We start from the raw sequence: 18,772 nt of genomic DNA, 5'->3' as shown, positions 1-18,772 counted from the left end.
AGCTTTTGTTACATTGGACAATATATATCATAGCTTTGTATTGCAAACTATGGAGAGGGGGGGGGGGGGGGGGTTGAGGGTGTTCCTCTTTCTTTTTTTAAAGATATTCATTTATTTTCCCTTTTTTGCAGGGGTGGGGAAACTGGAGAGTGGTGTTCGGAAAAAAGAATAACTGGCCGAGTTGTATTACAAATATGAAACTATATGTTTGTTTCTTTGTATTTCAGGTATGTCGCAATTCTCTTTTAGTTTGCAATAAACAAAAAACAAACAAAAAAAAGACAGTCTGCCAGAGGGGAGATGAGTGAAAAAGGAGCCTCCTGAGTGAAGAGTCAGTGTTGACAAATGTATCCTTTCCAACAGAGACTGAGAAACATTTGAAATAAATTACAGTCAAAGCTGCGCCTCAGCTCTTTGGTTCTCATTTGCACGCTGCAGAATGACGTGCACCGTTCTACAAACAGCTTCAGCTCTGTGTACGAGGTAATGATCAAAGCATAGCCCGTCCTCAGCACCAGACACTGGTCTGGAATTCCCGTTCAGAGCCATTTGTCCATGTCTTCCTCTAGTGTACTTTCTTCTGGCGTAGCTGGACGAGGAGGAGGGTTCAGCAAGTCGATGACGGAACCTTCCCGGAGGTGAAGCTCAGCCTGTTTCAAATCCCACCTGCAGGGGGGTGCACAAACTCCTTATTAATTTGTACTGAGCGTTCAGAGGAAAAAACTGAAGCAGACCCACTTGTGTGTTTGTGGCTCTCTGTGTGAACACGTGTACAGATAACCTCCAGTCTTTGAGCCTGTGACAGGAATCTTAATCTGCAAAGAAAAGAAAAAAAACACATTCAAAAAATAATTCAATTAAACCACACATCTATTTTTATCTACAAGGAGAGAAATAGAAGTTGCAGTCAATAAATTTCCAACATTCATCAAAGTGACTGTAGGTTGTTGTCACTTTACACGTTAAGAAGCCCATTGAGGCTGCTGTTGTTGGGAATTTGGGCTATACAAAAAAAAAAATTAATTGAAAAAATTGAATTACATGAAGATACACGAATCTGTCTCATAACCACTATTGCCCCTTTATCCATACTGAATACCATGTCCCAATCTTACTTTTTCTAGATACTTCCTGTGTATATATTTTGTACATCAGACCATTATTATTATTGGCAGTTTGACTGTGGGTTGAGATGACTGTGCTGGATGCCATATATATTGCATTTTTGACAACAAAGCTGACTTGAACTTGTAGACGCGAGTGGGAAAGATCTCCTGTAACATTCAGTCAGTACCACAGAGGATCTGAAATAACCTCTGACCAAAGACACTCTGCGGTAGGATTTCTGTAATCAGAAGCATGCTCCAAAAGCAGCACATGGTGAAGGGGGAGGGGCAAGGAGGCGTCCACCTGATCATCAACTGTATTTATGGTAAGCAAAGCATCTGGCTTACCGTCATATTTAGTCCTTAAAACCCATCCTTTCAAAAACAACTTCTCATCACTTTGCGTATAATGATGCATGTACATTAGGCCTGCACAGTATACCGCAAATTTATCGTTATCGCGACATTAAGCTGTGCAATATGCATACCCCAAAAGACCGCGAAAATCGCAATAAATGGTTACCTTAAATGTGCTAAAACAAACTCATGGCAGCTTGAAATATTGAACAAATGAAATAAATCCCTTTATGCATTTAACCAGTCGGAAGGACCCGTTTACGTTGTTGATCAATCAGATGAGCCCTTTTATGTTTGATGTTTGCCTCCTACGTCGACGAGGGTCATTTGGAGTATAATTTTTAAACTGTTGCAGTGAACACGGAAATGATGTTTTTGGTTGTTTTGCTATTTGTTTATATAGCGCGAATTATATCGTTATCGCACTATTAATCACCAATATCGCATATCTTTCTCATTCAAAGAGTTTTCTTTATTTTCATGACTATGAAAATTGTAGATTCAAACTGAAGGCATCAAAACTATGAATGAACACATGTGGAATTATATACATAACAAAAATGTGTGAAAAAACTGAAAATATGTCATATTGTAGGTTCTTCATAGTACCCGCCTTTTGCTTTGATTACTGCTTTGCACACTCTTGGCATTCTCTTGATGAGCTTGAAGAGGTAGTCACCTGAGATGTTTTTCACTTCACAGGTGTGCCCTGTAAGGTTTAATAAGTGTGATTTCTTGCCTTATAAATGGGGTCGGGACCATCAGTTGTGTTGTGCAGAAGTCAGGTGGATACACAACTGATAGTCCTACTGAATAGTTAGAATTGTTAGCGATGGGAATAGAAGCCCCATGAAGCTTCCCTTGGGCTTCATGTAATTGTGCCGGAAAAATGAACCAGCCATTCAGGGCTTTGAAACCACACAGAACAGCGGCATCTGGTGGCGGACTGGCCGTATATCATATGCTTCAACTAAGCTCCTTGTAACACTTCAATGTAGAAGTGATGATGGAAAAAAACGTAACACAAAACATTGTTTTTAATAATTAAAAAATAAAACGTAAAACAACATGACATGTGACGTTTTCTGTGAGAAGTGCTTGACACAGCAAAACACTCATGACATGAAGAAAATAAACACAAAGCAAATTATTTTATTTTTTTTAAATGCTGGTCTTGAACCCAGCACCTCTGGATGCAGACCCCATTGACTTGCTATAGTGTATTGTGTACATGTACCCACTGAGCTATCGCTACTGATACTGATTCACCTAGCCATTGTAAATTCATTGAAGTGTGTCTTATTTTACACAACGTCTATTGTTCTATTAGGAAAAATCGAGTTGAAACGATCCTGAGCCACAGTACGTTTTTACCAGGAGCCATGGTAAAGTGCAATGAACTGATGCTGATTACGATACAGGGGAAACAATAGAACTGGTCGGGAAACATCGTCCATCGTGATGGGTGAGTGACATCCCGATGGAGAGACACCATCGTGATGCCACGCCCCCGCCAAGCTGCGAGTCGACACCATAAGCCCCGGTTACATGTGAAAAATATCTTGATGGGATCGATGGTCGGATTAGAATCCAACTGTGTAGATGGTTCCAGAAAAATGTTTTCAGATTATAACAAACGTTCACATGGGTCACACTTTCGGTCGGAATAAATCATTCGCACATGCGCAGTAGGATTTGAAAAACCGGAAGCGGATATCAGTTCCGCCGAGCGGCTATTTTTTTCTCAAACTTTATTGAATGTAACAATTCATTACAAAACAATGTTGCAGAGCGGTTTTATACATTGATATGTCAGCTCGGTAATATACAAGACGATCATCTAAACCTGCTTTTAATAATGTTACGGTTATTATGAAACGCCTGTTCGCTCATCGTTTTATTTTTAATCAGTGCTTTTTCTGTTGAAAAACTGAGCCAGAAAGAAGCCAGAATTAGCAGTATGCTAACACGGGCTAACAACATTAGCTTGGGTGGTGCTGCAATCTGCATCTTGGCTGCATGTAAACATGTGGGAATAACATTAGCCTTTATTTAGTCGGGACACGACTCGAAACACAAATCCACGTGATTGTTTGAACGATTTCTAAGGACTGAGCGGCCTTTCTGCTTTGAAGCTCAAACCGCCCCAAAGCGCTGTGTGTGTGCTCACGATCCTCTGCTCAGACACACACTTTTCGACCCGGTTCTGAGTTCGGTAGCCCATTCCCCTAGAGCTGCGGAATGGATCGCAGTTCTAAATCTCCCACATACTACCGCTCATGTAACAAAGCACCCCCCTTCCCCTCAAACACAAAGCTGTAAGTCCACGCTCCGCCGGTCCACTTGACTAGTTAAGAGCGGGAGCGGACCGTTTCTTTTCTAGTTTGTTTGTTACTTTTTTTGTTAAAGTCACTTCCCTCAGTTTATACTGGATCATCGCGGATGAGTCATTAGTTGGGAAATAAAATAAATAAAGTAATAAAGTAAAACAACGAATAGCAATTATATAAGACCGAAATATTAAAAATAGCCCCCCCCACGACGATATCATCGTCCATACCGATGATTGACAGCAAACATCGTCAACGGCCAATTTAAGGGACATCGCCCAACCCTACTGCCAGAACGATATTTATTTAATTATTTCTGAGCGCTCTTCAGCGTCTGACTCTTGTTCTCCACTTCATCCTCTGACCGCTAGTTGGCAGCAGAGAACACGGAGCCTCTTAGAGCAGCTCTACTCTGCACGAGACAACAGGAAGACTGCAGCCAGAGGCAGCTTGTTCTGTTGTTATGAGACATGAAATACTTCGTTTTTACTTGCGATGGATACCAAACAGAAACTCTGAGCCATGTTGCTTTTTATATGTTGCTTCTAGCAACATATAAAAACGAGGATTGTGATGCTTTTTAGCGGCTCAGATAAATAAGAGTGAAGCACGGCAGCGGCTAAAGAGGCTTATGCGCTTAGCATCGGCTAAAAACCTGCTAATCAGCAAAGCGGGCTAAAATTCTGCAAAACATCCCAGCAATAGATTCTAGTTTAGCGACCTGATGGATCAGAGGAATGTGTACAACGCTCTGAAAAAAGGCGACATCGTGGCGAGGAGCGTTAGTTTACCTCCGTGTGAGATGAAGCGTGGCTGGAAAGCCAAAGGTGCAGCACAGGCAGAGACTGATAATATGTAAACAAAGCACTTTTGTCACATTAAAGCATCTTTTCGTCGTTCCGTCATGCTGCCTCATCATCACTTTATTGTTTCTGGAAATAATCAGTGTGTCCCCCACACCCCACCCTTTATTTTTGAAGCACCATTCTGACTCCTGAACCGTTTAAAAGTAATGGAGAAGCTACATTAAGCAAAGTTGAAAATAAACAGCATTTTATTTGCCCAATAGAAACTTATTGGTTAAGGCTCATTCATTCTTTGTTTTTCTTATACTGAAAAATATTTTGTTGTGGAAATCAAACAATGTTGACTGTTCCCTTTCTATATTTTAACTTACCAAAATAAAAGCACTATGAATTTGCTTTGGTAAATGGAACTTATACATGAGACGCAATTGCAGCGCTTAACATTGTGATCATTTAATAAACTGAATTTGACCATTTTATTGCAGTGGATGACATATTGAAATTCAGGTTGAGTTTTTTCAAAGCCATATTTAAAGAAAAAAAGAAAATATGTTTTGGTAAAATTTTGGGATACGTATCGTATCGCCAGACTCTTGCCAATACACAGCCCTAATTTGAGGTGGGACAGGTTTCAGACCTAGATTTGACAAGTAACAACTAGAATTCTGCTGCTTTTCCTGTTCTGGAGGATGTCACACAACTAAACTGTGTGTTTAAACTGGATTTATTCTGCCTTCTGTTATGTCGGCATAAGCAGGCTGCATACAAATGCACAGAATTAATTTGTGAATATTTTTTTCTGCCTAATACTTTGTTAGCAAAAATAATCCTATTTTTCATCTTCCTGTGATAATGGAGAAACTGGTCAGTTTACTCATCATCACACAGCGGCTGGACACCCCCCTGACAGACTGTACCTGGGCTGCCTGATGGTCCACACGGTTGTATCTGTCAGTCAGATGGATGTTATGAACTCGTAAGGGCGGGGCTCCAAGGCTCTCCATGGCAACAGGACACGCCTTCAGCTGTCGCACAGCGAGTTGATGGTATTCACTCCCAGCAAAGTTTTCTGACGAGATAGCAGAAAAGAGAGCATGCGCACGTACGTGTGCATGAGTCACAGAGACATGAAGGGGCTGCAGCAGAGAGACAGACCAAGACATTTGCGGGTTCCACTCCTAAACCAGAGCCACTTTCAGACCGTAAAGCGGAACCAGGAGTTTCTGTTTTGAACAGACTATTGCTTCAACGCGTGCACGCACACATGCACTCACTCTGCATCAGGTAGTACATGGTGCCAACGCCCCCACCCGTCAGGACGGTAGTGAAGATGGTGAGCCTCTGCAGATGGTGGATGGGGACCCTCATGGTGCAGCTCTTCCTGCACAAAAAAGCAAAGACAGATGAAACGGAGCCACGATGGCGGCTGAGCTGCAGACACCAACCTGAGAGACATGATGGAGGGAAAATCATCAGAGGATGCTGCCAGAAAAATGACTTATAGAGAGGAACTCTCTAGGTCTACAGCTCTGGAGTCCTGTCCTGGTTTCTAATTTGTTGAAACTTTATTTAAACAGGAACAGTGTACACAAATCCCAGAGAAAACAGGAACATTGTTCTGATGTTTTTTTTTTCTCCTGCAGGAGGAAACATTTCCAAAAATCCGAAAATAAAGATAAAGCATTCACTGTTGAAAATATTGGGATGTAAAAAAATGCTTCTAAAAAAAAAATCACCGACTACGAGGCACCGACTGGGCGGGGCCCTTTTACGTCATCGGGAATGTCCTGTCAGCTGGTCGAAATGGCCTCTCCATGAATGCTGTGGCGGACAAATGCGCTCAGGTGAGTTCAGTGTCACTCTTACCTGAACACATGCGGCTCTACCGGCGCGTGCTCTTCCCTGACCCCTCCCCCTCGTTTGCGCGGTTCTCCGTGAGCGTGCGCCGCTCTGCTGCAGGTTAGATCCGGAATCCGTCCGTAACACGTGTTCACGTGGGTTTAAATAGGGACGGTGGCCTTTGTCTTCTTTCTTCTATGCTTATCGGGGGTTTGTGCCGCACAAAGGCTGTTTACTGCCCCCTGCTGGACTCTGGACGCGCTGCACTAGATGAAATATAGAGGAAAATGGAACAGTCTTCTTTACAATTCAGTTTTTCCTGGACATGCAGGATAACTTCATACTGCTAATAAAAGCTGGCTTTCTTTCTTCGGTCTATATTCTGCACCATTTTAATGGAAATAAACGGGTTTTATCACCACTCTAATCAAAGTGTTTGACTGCGATCCGGGTAACCTTTGAGCACCTGTGGTTTACTAAATGTACATCATGTTTACGTGTTTGCGTGGACAAGAATGCCGCCCCATACACAGCACGGATATGGAACATTTTTCATTGTTCAGGCTGTTGTGTTGTTGTTGCTTCGAAACCTTTGAGAAGCTGCTGAAAAGAGGAAAAGTAGCTTATGCACAGAGCTGCACCAGACTGCATGTGCAGGAGACAACACCACCATGCAGACAGGGATGTCAGTGTTTCAGACTTTGCTAAGAAAAGTGGTAGGAGTTGTGTCTTAGAGTTAAATACATGTCCTCGAATGGATGGAAGAGCGGGACTACTGAAGTTGGATAAGCTCCATCGGGGAGGCCGTTAGCAAAGAGAGATGATTTTTAGAGAGAATACATTACGGAGAAACATTTAAATGAAGCACACCTGTTAACAGATACATATTAATAAAAACAGGATGATGCTTCTAGATATATTTGGACAGGACTGGTGATCTCTGACATCACCCATAGGGCTCTGAGGGCAAAAAACCCACGAGGAATACTAACCTCTCAACCGTCTCTTCGACTGCTGTTTTGGGAGTGAAAGCAGTCATTGTTGGTTCAATTCCCAGCTCTTCCAGTAATGTAGTATTGAAGTGATGTTGGGCAGAACACTACAGTAAATCTGTGAGTTAGGTTTAGTTTTTCCAACTGCATTTTTCCATCTGCTCGTGATTCAATTATTTGGAAAAAGCCACTTTAATCTTTATATATGTTCATTCAGAATGTTCTAAAAGAACATGTTAACACCCAAAATACAATTCTCATCGGAGTGGGTTTTAACAATAACCACTGTCCTAAAAGTTTATTTTTCATTCTCATGTATGAGAAAATACACGTGAATTGGGGGGGGGGGGGGGGGGGGGATTCGGACCCATGGCCTTGTTTTGGTTTAATAATGGTTCCATTTAAGCAGTGTGATGCTGCTTCCTGTGGACTAGGGGGTATGAATCTTCGGACACACAAGGTGTATATTTACATAAACCCATTTTGGATTAGAGGCTAAACTTCATCTATTCTCTTTATGTTTGTATACATTTTTTGTTGGACTGGACAGAAAAGAAGAGGAGAGAAGAAGAAAGTGGGATGTTAGAGAGGGGTGGGTTAAGGGTACTAAAGAGAGGGGAGGAAAAGGGGGGTAAAGGAAGTTGGAGGATTACAGAAGTGGGGGGGGGGGGGGGTAGAATTACAAAGCAAGAAAATGCTAGAAATTTAGCCTCATCACTTTTCAGGTGCAGATGTTAGTCAAAAGGGGCGGGGCCTGTCCACACACTCAAATAATACAAGCATACCTGTTGGCTCCCAAAAAACACAAACATGTCAACACGTACGTCCTCAACATGTACACAATACAGCTACAGCTCACACGCACATACTTATGCATACAAACCGACACATGCAAAGCATTTCCTTCTGTCACGCATACTATTTGTGCAAAGGTGAGCTGACACCTGGCCCCCCGACACCCTCGCTGGAAAGCACATGGAGGAAATCCACCCCTGATTTTATTTATTTATTTTTACAGTTACATAGTCATTATTCATTGTACGTGGGGGTCATGGGACAGACACGTAAATTACAGTGCTTTCAGTTGGCTCATTAAAAATTAAAGTTTCAATGAAGACCAAATGGTTGTTTTTGAACCTGAAACAGACCGACGTGTTCACATGCTCTGTTAGCAGAGCTGCCCTGTTTTTTTTTTAGAATTATGAGAGACTAAAGAGTCTTTCTCAAAGAACAGACGGAGCTGGGGAGGCCAGGTTCCTGCGTGCTCAGCTCTTGAGAGACAGAGCATCCTAACTCAGTCTCATCCCAAAACGAGGAGCATCTGCACAGGAGCCTCCTTATGTAAGAGGCAGTCCGCCCCCTAGCGGCGGACTCTGTCACTGCACCAGTGAAGATCGCGCGCGGGTCACGTCGGTACATCCGTACCGGCCGGCGTGCACGCGCCGAGCACCTCAGGCTGTGGGTTCACGCGCTCCTGAGGTGACTGCCAAGGAAGCAAGCGCGTGCGTGAGTTGTTTCTTTTTGGACATCCCCCCTCCCCTTCTTTCAACTTCCGGTTGTCACCAATTACTTAAGAGGTTACATCACGCGGGCGCGCGACACCAGGGTGGCAGTTAAAGGCGTTTTCGGCTTCAGCTGCATCAAAGCCAAGCCGAGCCGAACCGAGCAGCTGCTGCCGTGCACGTGCGCACGCTTCCCAAGTTCCAGGCTGTGAAAGTGAGTTTGCTGTGATGTGCCTTTGAAGCCACCGAAAGTATATGTGTCGTGGGCTAAGACTGCATTGTTTGTCAGTAAAGAGACATGAATGGGACACGAACATGTTCCTCTTCTTCATTGTCCTGGTTTTCTGAACGTAGTGTGTATAGACCCCCCCCCCCCCCCCCATCCGTCTTTTATTCATGTCCCTTTAACAGCGTGTTCTTCATCCACAGACGTTCTGGTCTTATGTCGGGGAGAAAATGTGAAACTGTTTACTAGCCATCTATGACTTTGGGTTTCTTCAGTGATCAGTGAATCGTCATCAGCGTCGTGGAAGTGCTGTACTTGTTCATTAAGAACCAAACATGGTCCCAGTGTTTCCAGACCTGCTCTTTGTCTTTCCCACGTTTGGTCAGGATGTTCGGGGCGGTGGTGGTCGGCATTGGAACGGCGGGATGGGTGAGGATCCGTGACATGTTGACTCCACATCCTGGAAGTCCTGCAGAGAAACTGGCTGTTCGAGGATTCATATCAAGGTAACACACCTGCACAGGTGCAGCCACGACACCATGTGGTGCTGGTGCTGATGAGAGGTGAGCTTGTCATCAGCAGGTCAACTATCCAGCTAAATGATTAAGATTTATTTCAAGCAGAAACAACAGAAAAAGAAATGCATTCATTTCTTAACAACAAAACATGCAGACATTAACTTTTCATTACAATCATATTGACTGTCAGAAATGAGAATAGATAATGGAAAGTAAAGGACAAAAACATTTTTGGGTCTTTCAAGGGGACGTCCTAATCTACCATGTAACCCAACGCCAGATCTGAGGGTCTGTTGCTTCCTGATAAAGTGACCCCACAATCAGATACGGGTCTGCTTACAGCAGGCTGGCCAAGTTGTGTAAGAGTGCATTTGACCTCAAAGTATGGCTCATTTGTGTGGATCAGTCACTCCCAAAACAAAAGTACATATAACCTAATGCCCACAGCACGGTGCTCAGCAACAGTCACTGCAAAAAATGTGAAATTCATCTGGGTGCTAATAAAGCCCCCCTTTTTGGGGGCTGGCTCTGGTCAAAGCTCCTTTCAGAAACGGTCTCTGTCAAACTCTGAGAGTGGGCGGTTGGAAGGTCACCGTACAAGGTCACAGTAGACATTTCAAGGACTTTTTCACCAATGCAGATGGTTATTTCTAAAGGATTTGGGTTCTATTAAAATGCCCCCTCTGCCCTGGTGCTGTTACTGACCTGCAGTTAACCCGGTAACCCGGAGCTTTAGCTCCACTGTTGACATTTTTTCAACTACTGTAACTGTTTGTGCTTTTAACATATTTCCAGCCAATCCTGAAGCGGTGACAAACAGCTTTGGGCGGATCTGCAACACTTTACGTTAGAAATGTGTGGCATGTTGGTGCAAAGCTGATGTTTTTAAAAGCCACTTTTCTGCACGTCAGAATCGGCTGATTCCCGCTGACCGCGCAAAAGGTCAAATGGTTGCGGGAGGTCAAAGACATTGACTGTAGAAGAGAACTGGACTGAGCTGGTGTGAAGTCACTTATAGAAAATAACTGACTTCCACCTCCAGCGAATTGAAGCCAATTCGGGGGCCATTTTTCTGCCATACGGACATCACCATGTTAGAGCCAGATGATAGTGATCGGTCCGAGTCGGTCTGAGTCAGCGTTTCCATGGGAACTACTGTCAAGTACAGGCAAAAGGCAGGTTTGTACTTCCCAGTGATCAGTCATCGCATCAATCGTATCCACAATCACTTTCACACTAATTTTGGCTTCTGACTGTCCGCAATAACTTCACGAATGTTTCCATTTTTTTATTATCTTTTTTAAACAGGAAGGACATCTTGTCCTAACACTTGTTGTGCCTGAGAACGCACAGGTACACAATAAGGCAGAGGAGGAAGTGGTGTGCTCATCCAACAAACAGAAGGGAACAGAGACGCAAAATAAAAATGAGAGGGGACGAATTGCGTTCTCTAGTGCTACAAGATCTGTGGTACAAGATGTGTCTGTCCAGTAACCTGCTCTGTTTTCTATCTAGTTTTTCTTCTCTCTGGGTCTGTGAGTGAAGTTGGGTATTTCTTAACTAATTAAATGCAGTTTTCATAATTGGCATCATTGTTAAATACGTTTTCTGCTCCGATGGCCCTGATACCTATACCTACCCAAGCAATTGCAGATCGCTTTGAAGTATAAAACCGGGCCTTACTCCTGATTGTTGGTAGTCCACACACCTTCCACTAAAACAATTGAGGTGGGGGCCAGTAAACACCACATGTTTTCTTTTTAATTTTATTGCTTAAAACAAAATAACAAAAAGAGGATCACCAAGAAGTTTTTCCATAAAGCCATCAGATCCAGAACGGTTCTTCTGACCAACAAAACGACAGAGTAACAGCTGTTTATTTCTCTATAGAAGTCTATGGGATATTAGCTTCTTGGAACCACTTCCTGTTTGAACCGTAGCAGGGGGGAGGAGTCCCTCAGTCCAGTTCTCTTCTACAGGTGATGGCCACAGAGCGTGTGTGTTTTTAACTGTTGCTGACTGTATTTGAATGAGAAAATTGGAGCAGAGCCAATGAAATGGCTCAGCAAGTGGCCAACTTCATGTTGCATTTATGCAAACATGGAAAATAATTTTGGGGTCCATAAAGCGACGATAAGTTCTTTCAAAACCATAGCTGTGAGTTACATGAAAGGATCCTTGTGTGTGTTGAAGTCTCATCAAAGTGTTTGTGTTGACAGGAGGAACCTGGACAACCAGCAGGGAGTGAGTCAGATCTCCGTGGAGGAAGCTGTGAGCAGAGATGACATTCACGCCGCATTCATCTGCACTGAGAATGAGTCCCATCAGGACTATGTGAGGTACGCTTTCTGCTGGAAATCTGTGCTTAAACAGATGCCTCCTCCCCGGCTCCCTGTGGCTGCTGTTGGTTCTGCCAGAACACTTTGGATCAGTTGGGTCGGAGGGTTGGAATCCTCTGAGCTTCAAATGTTGGCATGCTACTTCTGACTCTGCAAAGCAAAAGAACAAGTTTCTATTTTCACAGAAAAATATTGTTTTTTTTACAAGGGGGGGTGGTATTCCAACAGACTGTCGTATAAAACTCAAAATCAACACAATACTGAGAGTCTTCTAATTTTCTGTAGTTACTCACTGACCTTTAAAATGATTTACCTTTATGTTAACACAAAAGCATAAACGTATGTAAATAAGGAAGACAGAAATATCTTCCTAAAAAAGACCAAAGTCTGATCGAAGCTTCTTTAGATGCAAACCTAAATGTTTTGAATTAGATTCTAAGATGAGATCAGAGATATCCCTGCATCATCACTGTCCACTGGACAATGAAACGGATGCAGTCACCATCAGAAAAACCAATCTAACAAATTCAAATATAAGAATGTCAATATGTACAGAGTGTACCAAGGAGGTGTGCAAATAAAAAAATGTCTGTAATTATGTGCAAAGTGATAAGTACGGATATAAAATGTCAGATGTAAAAAACAACACGGAGTTGGGGACATGGAACGCAACGTTTTTGGCACTGGGATGATGGTTGCTAACTTCAGGTGGGATGGATTTACTGCCTGGGCCCGGGAGAGAATGAAGATCTTTGTGAAGGTGGGGGGGCGAGCTGGTGGGCGCACGCCTGGAGCACTTTGCCAGGTACTCCGTCGGGATCAGCAGCCTTCTTGGGGTTCACTTTTAGGTGCGGGCGTCTGACGTCATGCTCCTGCACAGTGAGTGGAGGTGCGGAGGGTCCAGGAGGGGTAGGGGGTTAGGGCTGGGCCGGGCGGGGGTTGTTGGGAGGATTGGTAGCGAGCAAAGAAGCTTGTGTGCTCCTCTGCTTGTGTAGCATCTGGAGCTCCTGTGGACCTATCACAGCCTCTGAAGTTGGGGATGTCTCCAATGCCCCGCCATGCTTCTCGTGGGGTGTTGCTTAAATGGTGAGACTCTGTTCTGTTTATGGTGAAGCGTTTCCAACACAAAGACGAGCTGACCTGTATTTTCTGAGATATTTGGGCCCCATGTCCGCCCCAGGAAACAAGTTGATCACGGTTCTGCAGAGACGTGGATTCGATTCACGACAGTGTTCCCTCGTTGTGTCTGAGTTCACCTTCTGCAGTCTCCATGTTTCACAAAGTTTTAAATGTAACCATGCGTGCTGTTTTGTCTTTACACAGCGGATTATTTTATGCATCCTGATTGGCTATAGGCCTTGTCAATCAATCTCCTCCGTATCGTGTCTCCTGCACAGAATGCTTAAATTTGACCAAATATTCAGAAGTATTTGATATTTCTTTTTATTCTATAACCCAGGATTTATTTTTCTATGAAGTTTTGACCTTTGAGAGTTGAAACAAGAGAGAAAATCTAGAATCCTACCTGGCGGATTTCACGCATTGCTGGATATTTTTAGAACACAACACTCGCTTATCGCGAGTGTTGTGTTCTAAAAATATCCAGCAATGCGTGGGAAGACGGTTTATCCAAAGTCAGTCCAGCCGAAAGATGAATTCCCATGCCGTCTCTGTAGCGCACTAGTCCAGAACGGAGGATTAGGAAATTCTGTTCCTGTACTAAACTGTTCTAAAGGTTTTTGTAAAAGTCTGTCTGGCCTGAACCTCTGGACAAACGTCCACTCAGACCTCTCCACCACAGTGAAGTATAGGAATTAGGGAAGTGTGCAACACAGCAAAGTGCTTTATTACAAACGCACGTTATAGCCAATCCAAACTCCTTCCACATTTCATCTGGAAGATGGACGAGGTTTTGGTCTGCCGCTCTCCAAATTAGCTTTGTTGTTTAAAAAACAGAGTAAGTGTTTTAAAAATGAAGATTCTGATTCACCATGTCCTTTCTGCTCCTCCTGTTGGATCAGGACGTTTCTGCAGGCAGGAAAGCATGTTTGTGTTGAGTATCCCATGACCATGTCATACCAGGCCGCTGTGGAGCTTTGGGATTTGGCTCAGAAGAAAGGTAAGACGACGTTAACCAGAGGCAGACGGGGCCGGCTGACTGAAACAATAAGACATAGGCAGACAGAAAACGTATTTGACATTTGTCCTTCAGTTTAAAGAAAACATTTATGGTGAAAAAAGTATTAATAACCTGTGAAGAGTCTAAACAAAACATCACATCAGTTGTCCAGAACCTGCAGAATCAAGGAATCAATTTGTGGTTTTTCCATTAGATATTTCAATAAGCTGAAAAAAAATAAATACATCTTTATTTTTTCTTTTTCTTTGTTTAATTGAGATAATGGTAAATCTGGTTAAGCTGCAAACTAAAGAATGTCTACTTGACTTGAGTGTACAAAGTTGGACTATCACAGATCTAGTCATGTAGAGCAGTAAAACACCTTCTGGGACTACAGTTTGTTTGCTCATGCAAACTGGTTTTTGTTTTTGTTAGGAAGACATTTTTTGTTTAAAGCCATTCAAAATGTGCCCCAGCCTTAAATGCTGATGCAGTCACAGATGCCGATCATCTCAGTCTGTCACATTCTGAAGTTTCCAACCTGCTGGTCTGTGCGCCAGGACTGGTTCTACACGAGGAACACATCGAGCTGCTGACCGAGGACTTCAAAGAACTGAAGAGAGCGGTCCAGGGGAAAATCCTGCAGGAAGGCACGCTCCATTTCACCGGTATGATGCACGTCCCACATTACAAAACCACCGCCACCGTGCAACACACTTTTTCTCCAACAGCATACGCTAAGTTGTCAATAATGAATCCATTGAGAAACTGGATTGTGAGGATTTTCCTTTAGAGTAGTTTCTCAAACGTGGCAGAAAATCTCTTCACTCTTAGTTTCGAATGCAACAATTTGGGATATTTTTAATCAAAGTATCTTGGTTGTACGTCCTAATTCTTTAAAATATTTCATATCATCAAACAAATTTAGATTTAGAAAAAAATCAACTTAATTATTAATATACATTCAAGCTCCTGTTCATTTTGTTTACAAATTAAGATTTGTTGATGGAAAAATTGTAAACTTGTAAATTGACATTTCATTTGGTATTTTGCTGAGATGTCCCGTTAGGTGTGGGTGAAGGCCAGAGCATCATGTGTTTATCCTGTGGACACAAATGCAGTTTCAGACTCCAAACCTCATTTAAGGTTTCAGTGGGATTTGCTGCTGCCTTGTTGCAGCAGCAGCAGCAGCAGCAGCAGCAGTAGTTCTGCTGTCGGTGAACTGGGTCAGCTGGCTTTAATACGGTGGCCTTGAAGGACAAATCACATCAACAAATCACTCAACGCAAAAACCTTTTAAAGAGCACAACAACAAATAAAGAAGCATAACAAACGTTTTAGGAAACAAAACATAATTCTAGAAACAAGGCCTGCACAGTATACCGCAAATTTATCGTTATCGCAATATCAAGCTGTGCAATATGCATATCGCAAAAGACAGCAAATTTGCAATAAATGGTTACCTTAGATGTGGCCAAACAATCTTATGGCAGCTTGAAGTGTTTAATGGATTGAAAGAATCCCTTTCTGCATTTGACCAATCAGATGGAGCCCTTCACGTTGTTAACTAATCGGATGGCGCCCTATTATGTTGTATGTTCGCCTCCTATGTCAACAAGGGTCATTTGTAGTATAATTTTTAAGCTGTTGTAATGGAATGGGAATAATATTTTTGGTTGTTTTGCTAATGTTTATATACCGCAAATTATATCGTTATCGCAATATTAATCACTGATATCGCATATCGCAAGTTTTCTTCATATCGTGCAGCCCTACTAGAAACCAAAATGTAAAGAACAAAAAAAAAAAAAAACTAAAGTGATTTGTAAAGAAATGTTAGAAAAATGAAACGCAATGAGAAATCGGGAAAGGTAGGTACTATGGGACATCGCTGATTGGATGAGGATTTCCAGTATCAAAATTCTGCTGAATGTCATTGTCCAATTACTGATGTCCTACAGAAAACTGAGCTGACAATAAACCTGAAGGGAGCTGACGTGACACAGTTCTTGCAAACATTCCAGGTTCTGAGCTTGATTATAGTCATGTAACAGATATTTTTAGGCTTCCAGCTAAATTGGCCTTTGAACTGTAACAACGCTGCGTTTTCTGCTGCTGAAAATGGTTTTGTGTCTTAGGTGGAGCTCTGAAGGCCGGCTTTGGGTTTCCTGCATTCAGCGGCATCGCTCGCCTCACCTGGCTGGTAGAACTCTTCGGAAAGCTCTCCGTGTCTGCAGCCACCTTGGAGGAGGAGCCCGCCAAAGGCTACAGCAAGCTGACGGCAAAGCTGCTGACGTCTGACAACAGGTGACGCAGCCTGACGGCACAGGTCTGAAGTCATGTCTGTGGAGGGATTCTTCCGTGTCACACGGCTACTACGTGCAGTTTGCACAAGGATGAAAATTGGTCATACGTGAATCTATGTGGAAAAAGTGAGAAAAGTGGTGGTTTTTATGTGAAACTTTTACAGATTTATCTCGAATGTACCACGTTAAAACCACGGAAGTATGAATAAACCATGTAAAGAACACGTAGACCAACGTAAAAGCCAGGTCTGGCCCAAGAATGTTTTGAGATTCAAACTGTTTGTGTGAAAAATTGGATGCGTAATTACGTCATTTGAATGTGATATCAAAGTTCTACATGGGTGGTACATGCGTGGAGAGTCTGTTAGACATACGTGGAAAACCACAAATCTGCGTATGCATTTCACAAAAATCATGCACAATTGGGTTATTTTTGAATAATTGTTTATAAACTACATAAAATACGAGTAAACCGTATAATTTTCAACTGACCAAACATTCTGAACTGCTCAAAACCAAATTCACGGAAAGAGCCGTCAGCAAAAACCCTCGACAGACATCTGAGCACATCGACGAATGACAAACGCAAGAAACGCGTATGCATGACGGATATCACACATGGATCACCAAAGACCGACATTCAAACGTGGAAAATGCACAAAATGTACTGGCTGTTTGACACAAAATACAAATCCTGGCTGTTTGACACAAAATACAAATCCTTAATTTGGGTTCATCATAAATCAAACACACACATTCAGTTCAATTGTATTTATTTAGCCCAATATTACCATAGGCATCTCAATGGGCTTCATACCATTAATTGTATAAAAAGCATTAAAGCATAAAGAAGTCATAGAATTCAACAGGTAATGGCTAAACTAAACTGGACATCTCTGCCCTCAGACCCTCCTTCCCGTAATGTGTTTGTTTTTCTTCAAGAATTGTGGTCTGATGTTTCTGTTGGTGTGTGAAGCTTCACTCTATTGTTCCATCTTCTCCTGCAGACCTCTGACGTGGGTGGAGGAACGGCAGACGGGCCTCCCACGAGCGAAGAACATCAACTTTGTGTTTGACTCCTGCACTCTGAGCGAGATCCCGGCTGCGCCCCGGGGGGCCGTGGGGCTCTTCATGCAGGACCTGATCCACTTCTCTGCTAAGCTCGCGGGCCAAGTGAGCCCCAGCCAGCTTCAGGGAGAGAAGGAGCGGGTCCTGCACTGCCTGGAGCTGGCGGACAAGATTCAGCAGCTGTGCCAAAGTTGAGGATGATCCCAGCGCTTGAATGTTCGGTGGTTTTCTGAAGTTGCAGCACATCTTTGTATCTGAGATGAACCATCATGCTGACTCGTGTGCGGCATAGATGAGCTTCACCGCGTTAACTCTGACACTCCACCTCTCATGTTACAGAAACAGTAACGTTGTTATTGATGCTTTTTAAACATTTCCTTTTCACCATGCACAGCTGAAAGCAGACTTGAAGTTCGTCTCAGTGCAGTTTCTCTGATTTTGAAGCTCCAGAGTGTTGGAAACCTTCCGCTTGTGTCGGGAGCTATGTGCGATTGGACCACAGCGGTCGGTTGGTCGGTCTATAACGTGTTCTGCCGGCCTTAAGAGGATGCTGTGCTGGAGAACATGAGGCATCAACATCCATCTGAGTGTCAAAAAACATGTTTGTCCAGTTCAAGAAGGGAATTCCTGCCATTCCTGAAACTTTAAGAAGAAAGATTAATAAACCTGACACTGTTTTGAATGGAATGTTTCTGTTTTTTACTTCACAATACTTTTAAGAGCACATTTAAAAACCCTTTCAACAAACTTCCTCAACAGCTTCACAATTCTAAAAGCACTTGGGAGCAAAAACGCCTTCTTGACTTCCTTTGCAGCTCTGACATGTTGCCCTGGAGGTCTCTGCGGTTCAGACTCTCCTGTAACGATCTGTGGAAGCAGAGCAGAGGAGCGTCTGCAGACTGAAGTGAGTCTCTGCTCCCTGAAGAGGGCAGCACAGAGCAGGACACGAGGGTCCAGGAGCGCTTGAGTTTTCATTGGATCAGAAATATTCTGCTCATATTTATTGCAATCTTGGTTTAAAGCCGTATCTTCATGAGGCATTAAGGGAAATATGTAATCTTTTCAAGTTGGGCAAAAATAGTTAAAGCTTTGTGATTGGTCATTACAAATAAAAGCACTATATGGAACTAAAAATAAAAAGCTAATAATTTATAATCATTTGTTGGTTGAGAACTCAGCATTTTTATCAGTCGGTGGCCTTCTGAGCATTTCCTCCAGATGTCCCCATCTGGATTTACACAAAGAAATCAGGAATTTACTGATA

General features: G+C 42.9%; 2 protein-coding genes across 3 annotated transcripts; one reads left to right on the top strand and one right to left on the bottom strand.

Moving 5' to 3' along the window:
• Window positions 1-181: 181 nt before the first annotated feature.
• On the bottom strand, window positions 182-6,622 carry LOC101175595 (cytochrome c oxidase assembly factor 1 homolog). Its single transcript, XM_004078627.4, has 5 exons — window positions 6,466-6,622; window positions 5,874-5,980; window positions 5,517-5,668; window positions 739-815; window positions 182-666 (listed from the first exon to the last, which is right to left on the bottom strand). The coding sequence occupies exons 2-5, from the start codon at window positions 5,965-5,967 to the stop codon at window positions 540-542; spliced, it is 450 nt and encodes a 149-aa protein (XP_004078675.1). The 5' UTR covers window positions 5,968-5,980; window positions 6,466-6,622; the 3' UTR covers window positions 182-539.
• On the top strand, window positions 6,343-18,191 carry blvra (biliverdin reductase A). 2 transcript variants are annotated; one of them, XM_004078625.4, is made up of 7 exons: window positions 6,343-6,443; window positions 9,545-9,664; window positions 11,896-12,015; window positions 14,037-14,134; window positions 14,695-14,802; window positions 16,273-16,441; window positions 17,448-18,191. In XM_004078625.4, exons 1-7 carry the CDS (start codon window positions 6,418-6,420, stop codon window positions 17,701-17,703), a joined length of 897 nt encoding a protein of 298 aa, XP_004078673.1. In that variant the 5' UTR covers window positions 6,343-6,417; the 3' UTR covers window positions 17,704-18,191. The 2 variants fall into 2 exon arrangements, with proteins under 2 accessions (XP_004078673.1, XP_004078674.1); XM_004078626.3 differs by lacking the exon at window positions 6,343-6,443 and adding an exon at window positions 8,801-9,146.
• The last annotated feature ends 581 nt before the right edge of the window (window positions 18,192-18,772 follow it).

The sequence above is a fragment of the Oryzias latipes genome, chromosome 17, assembly GCF_002234675.1.
Source record: "Oryzias latipes chromosome 17, ASM223467v1".
Lineage (NCBI taxonomy): Eukaryota > Metazoa > Chordata > Actinopteri > Beloniformes > Adrianichthyidae > Oryzias > Oryzias latipes.
This window is presented reverse-complemented; position numbering and strand designations above follow the sequence as displayed.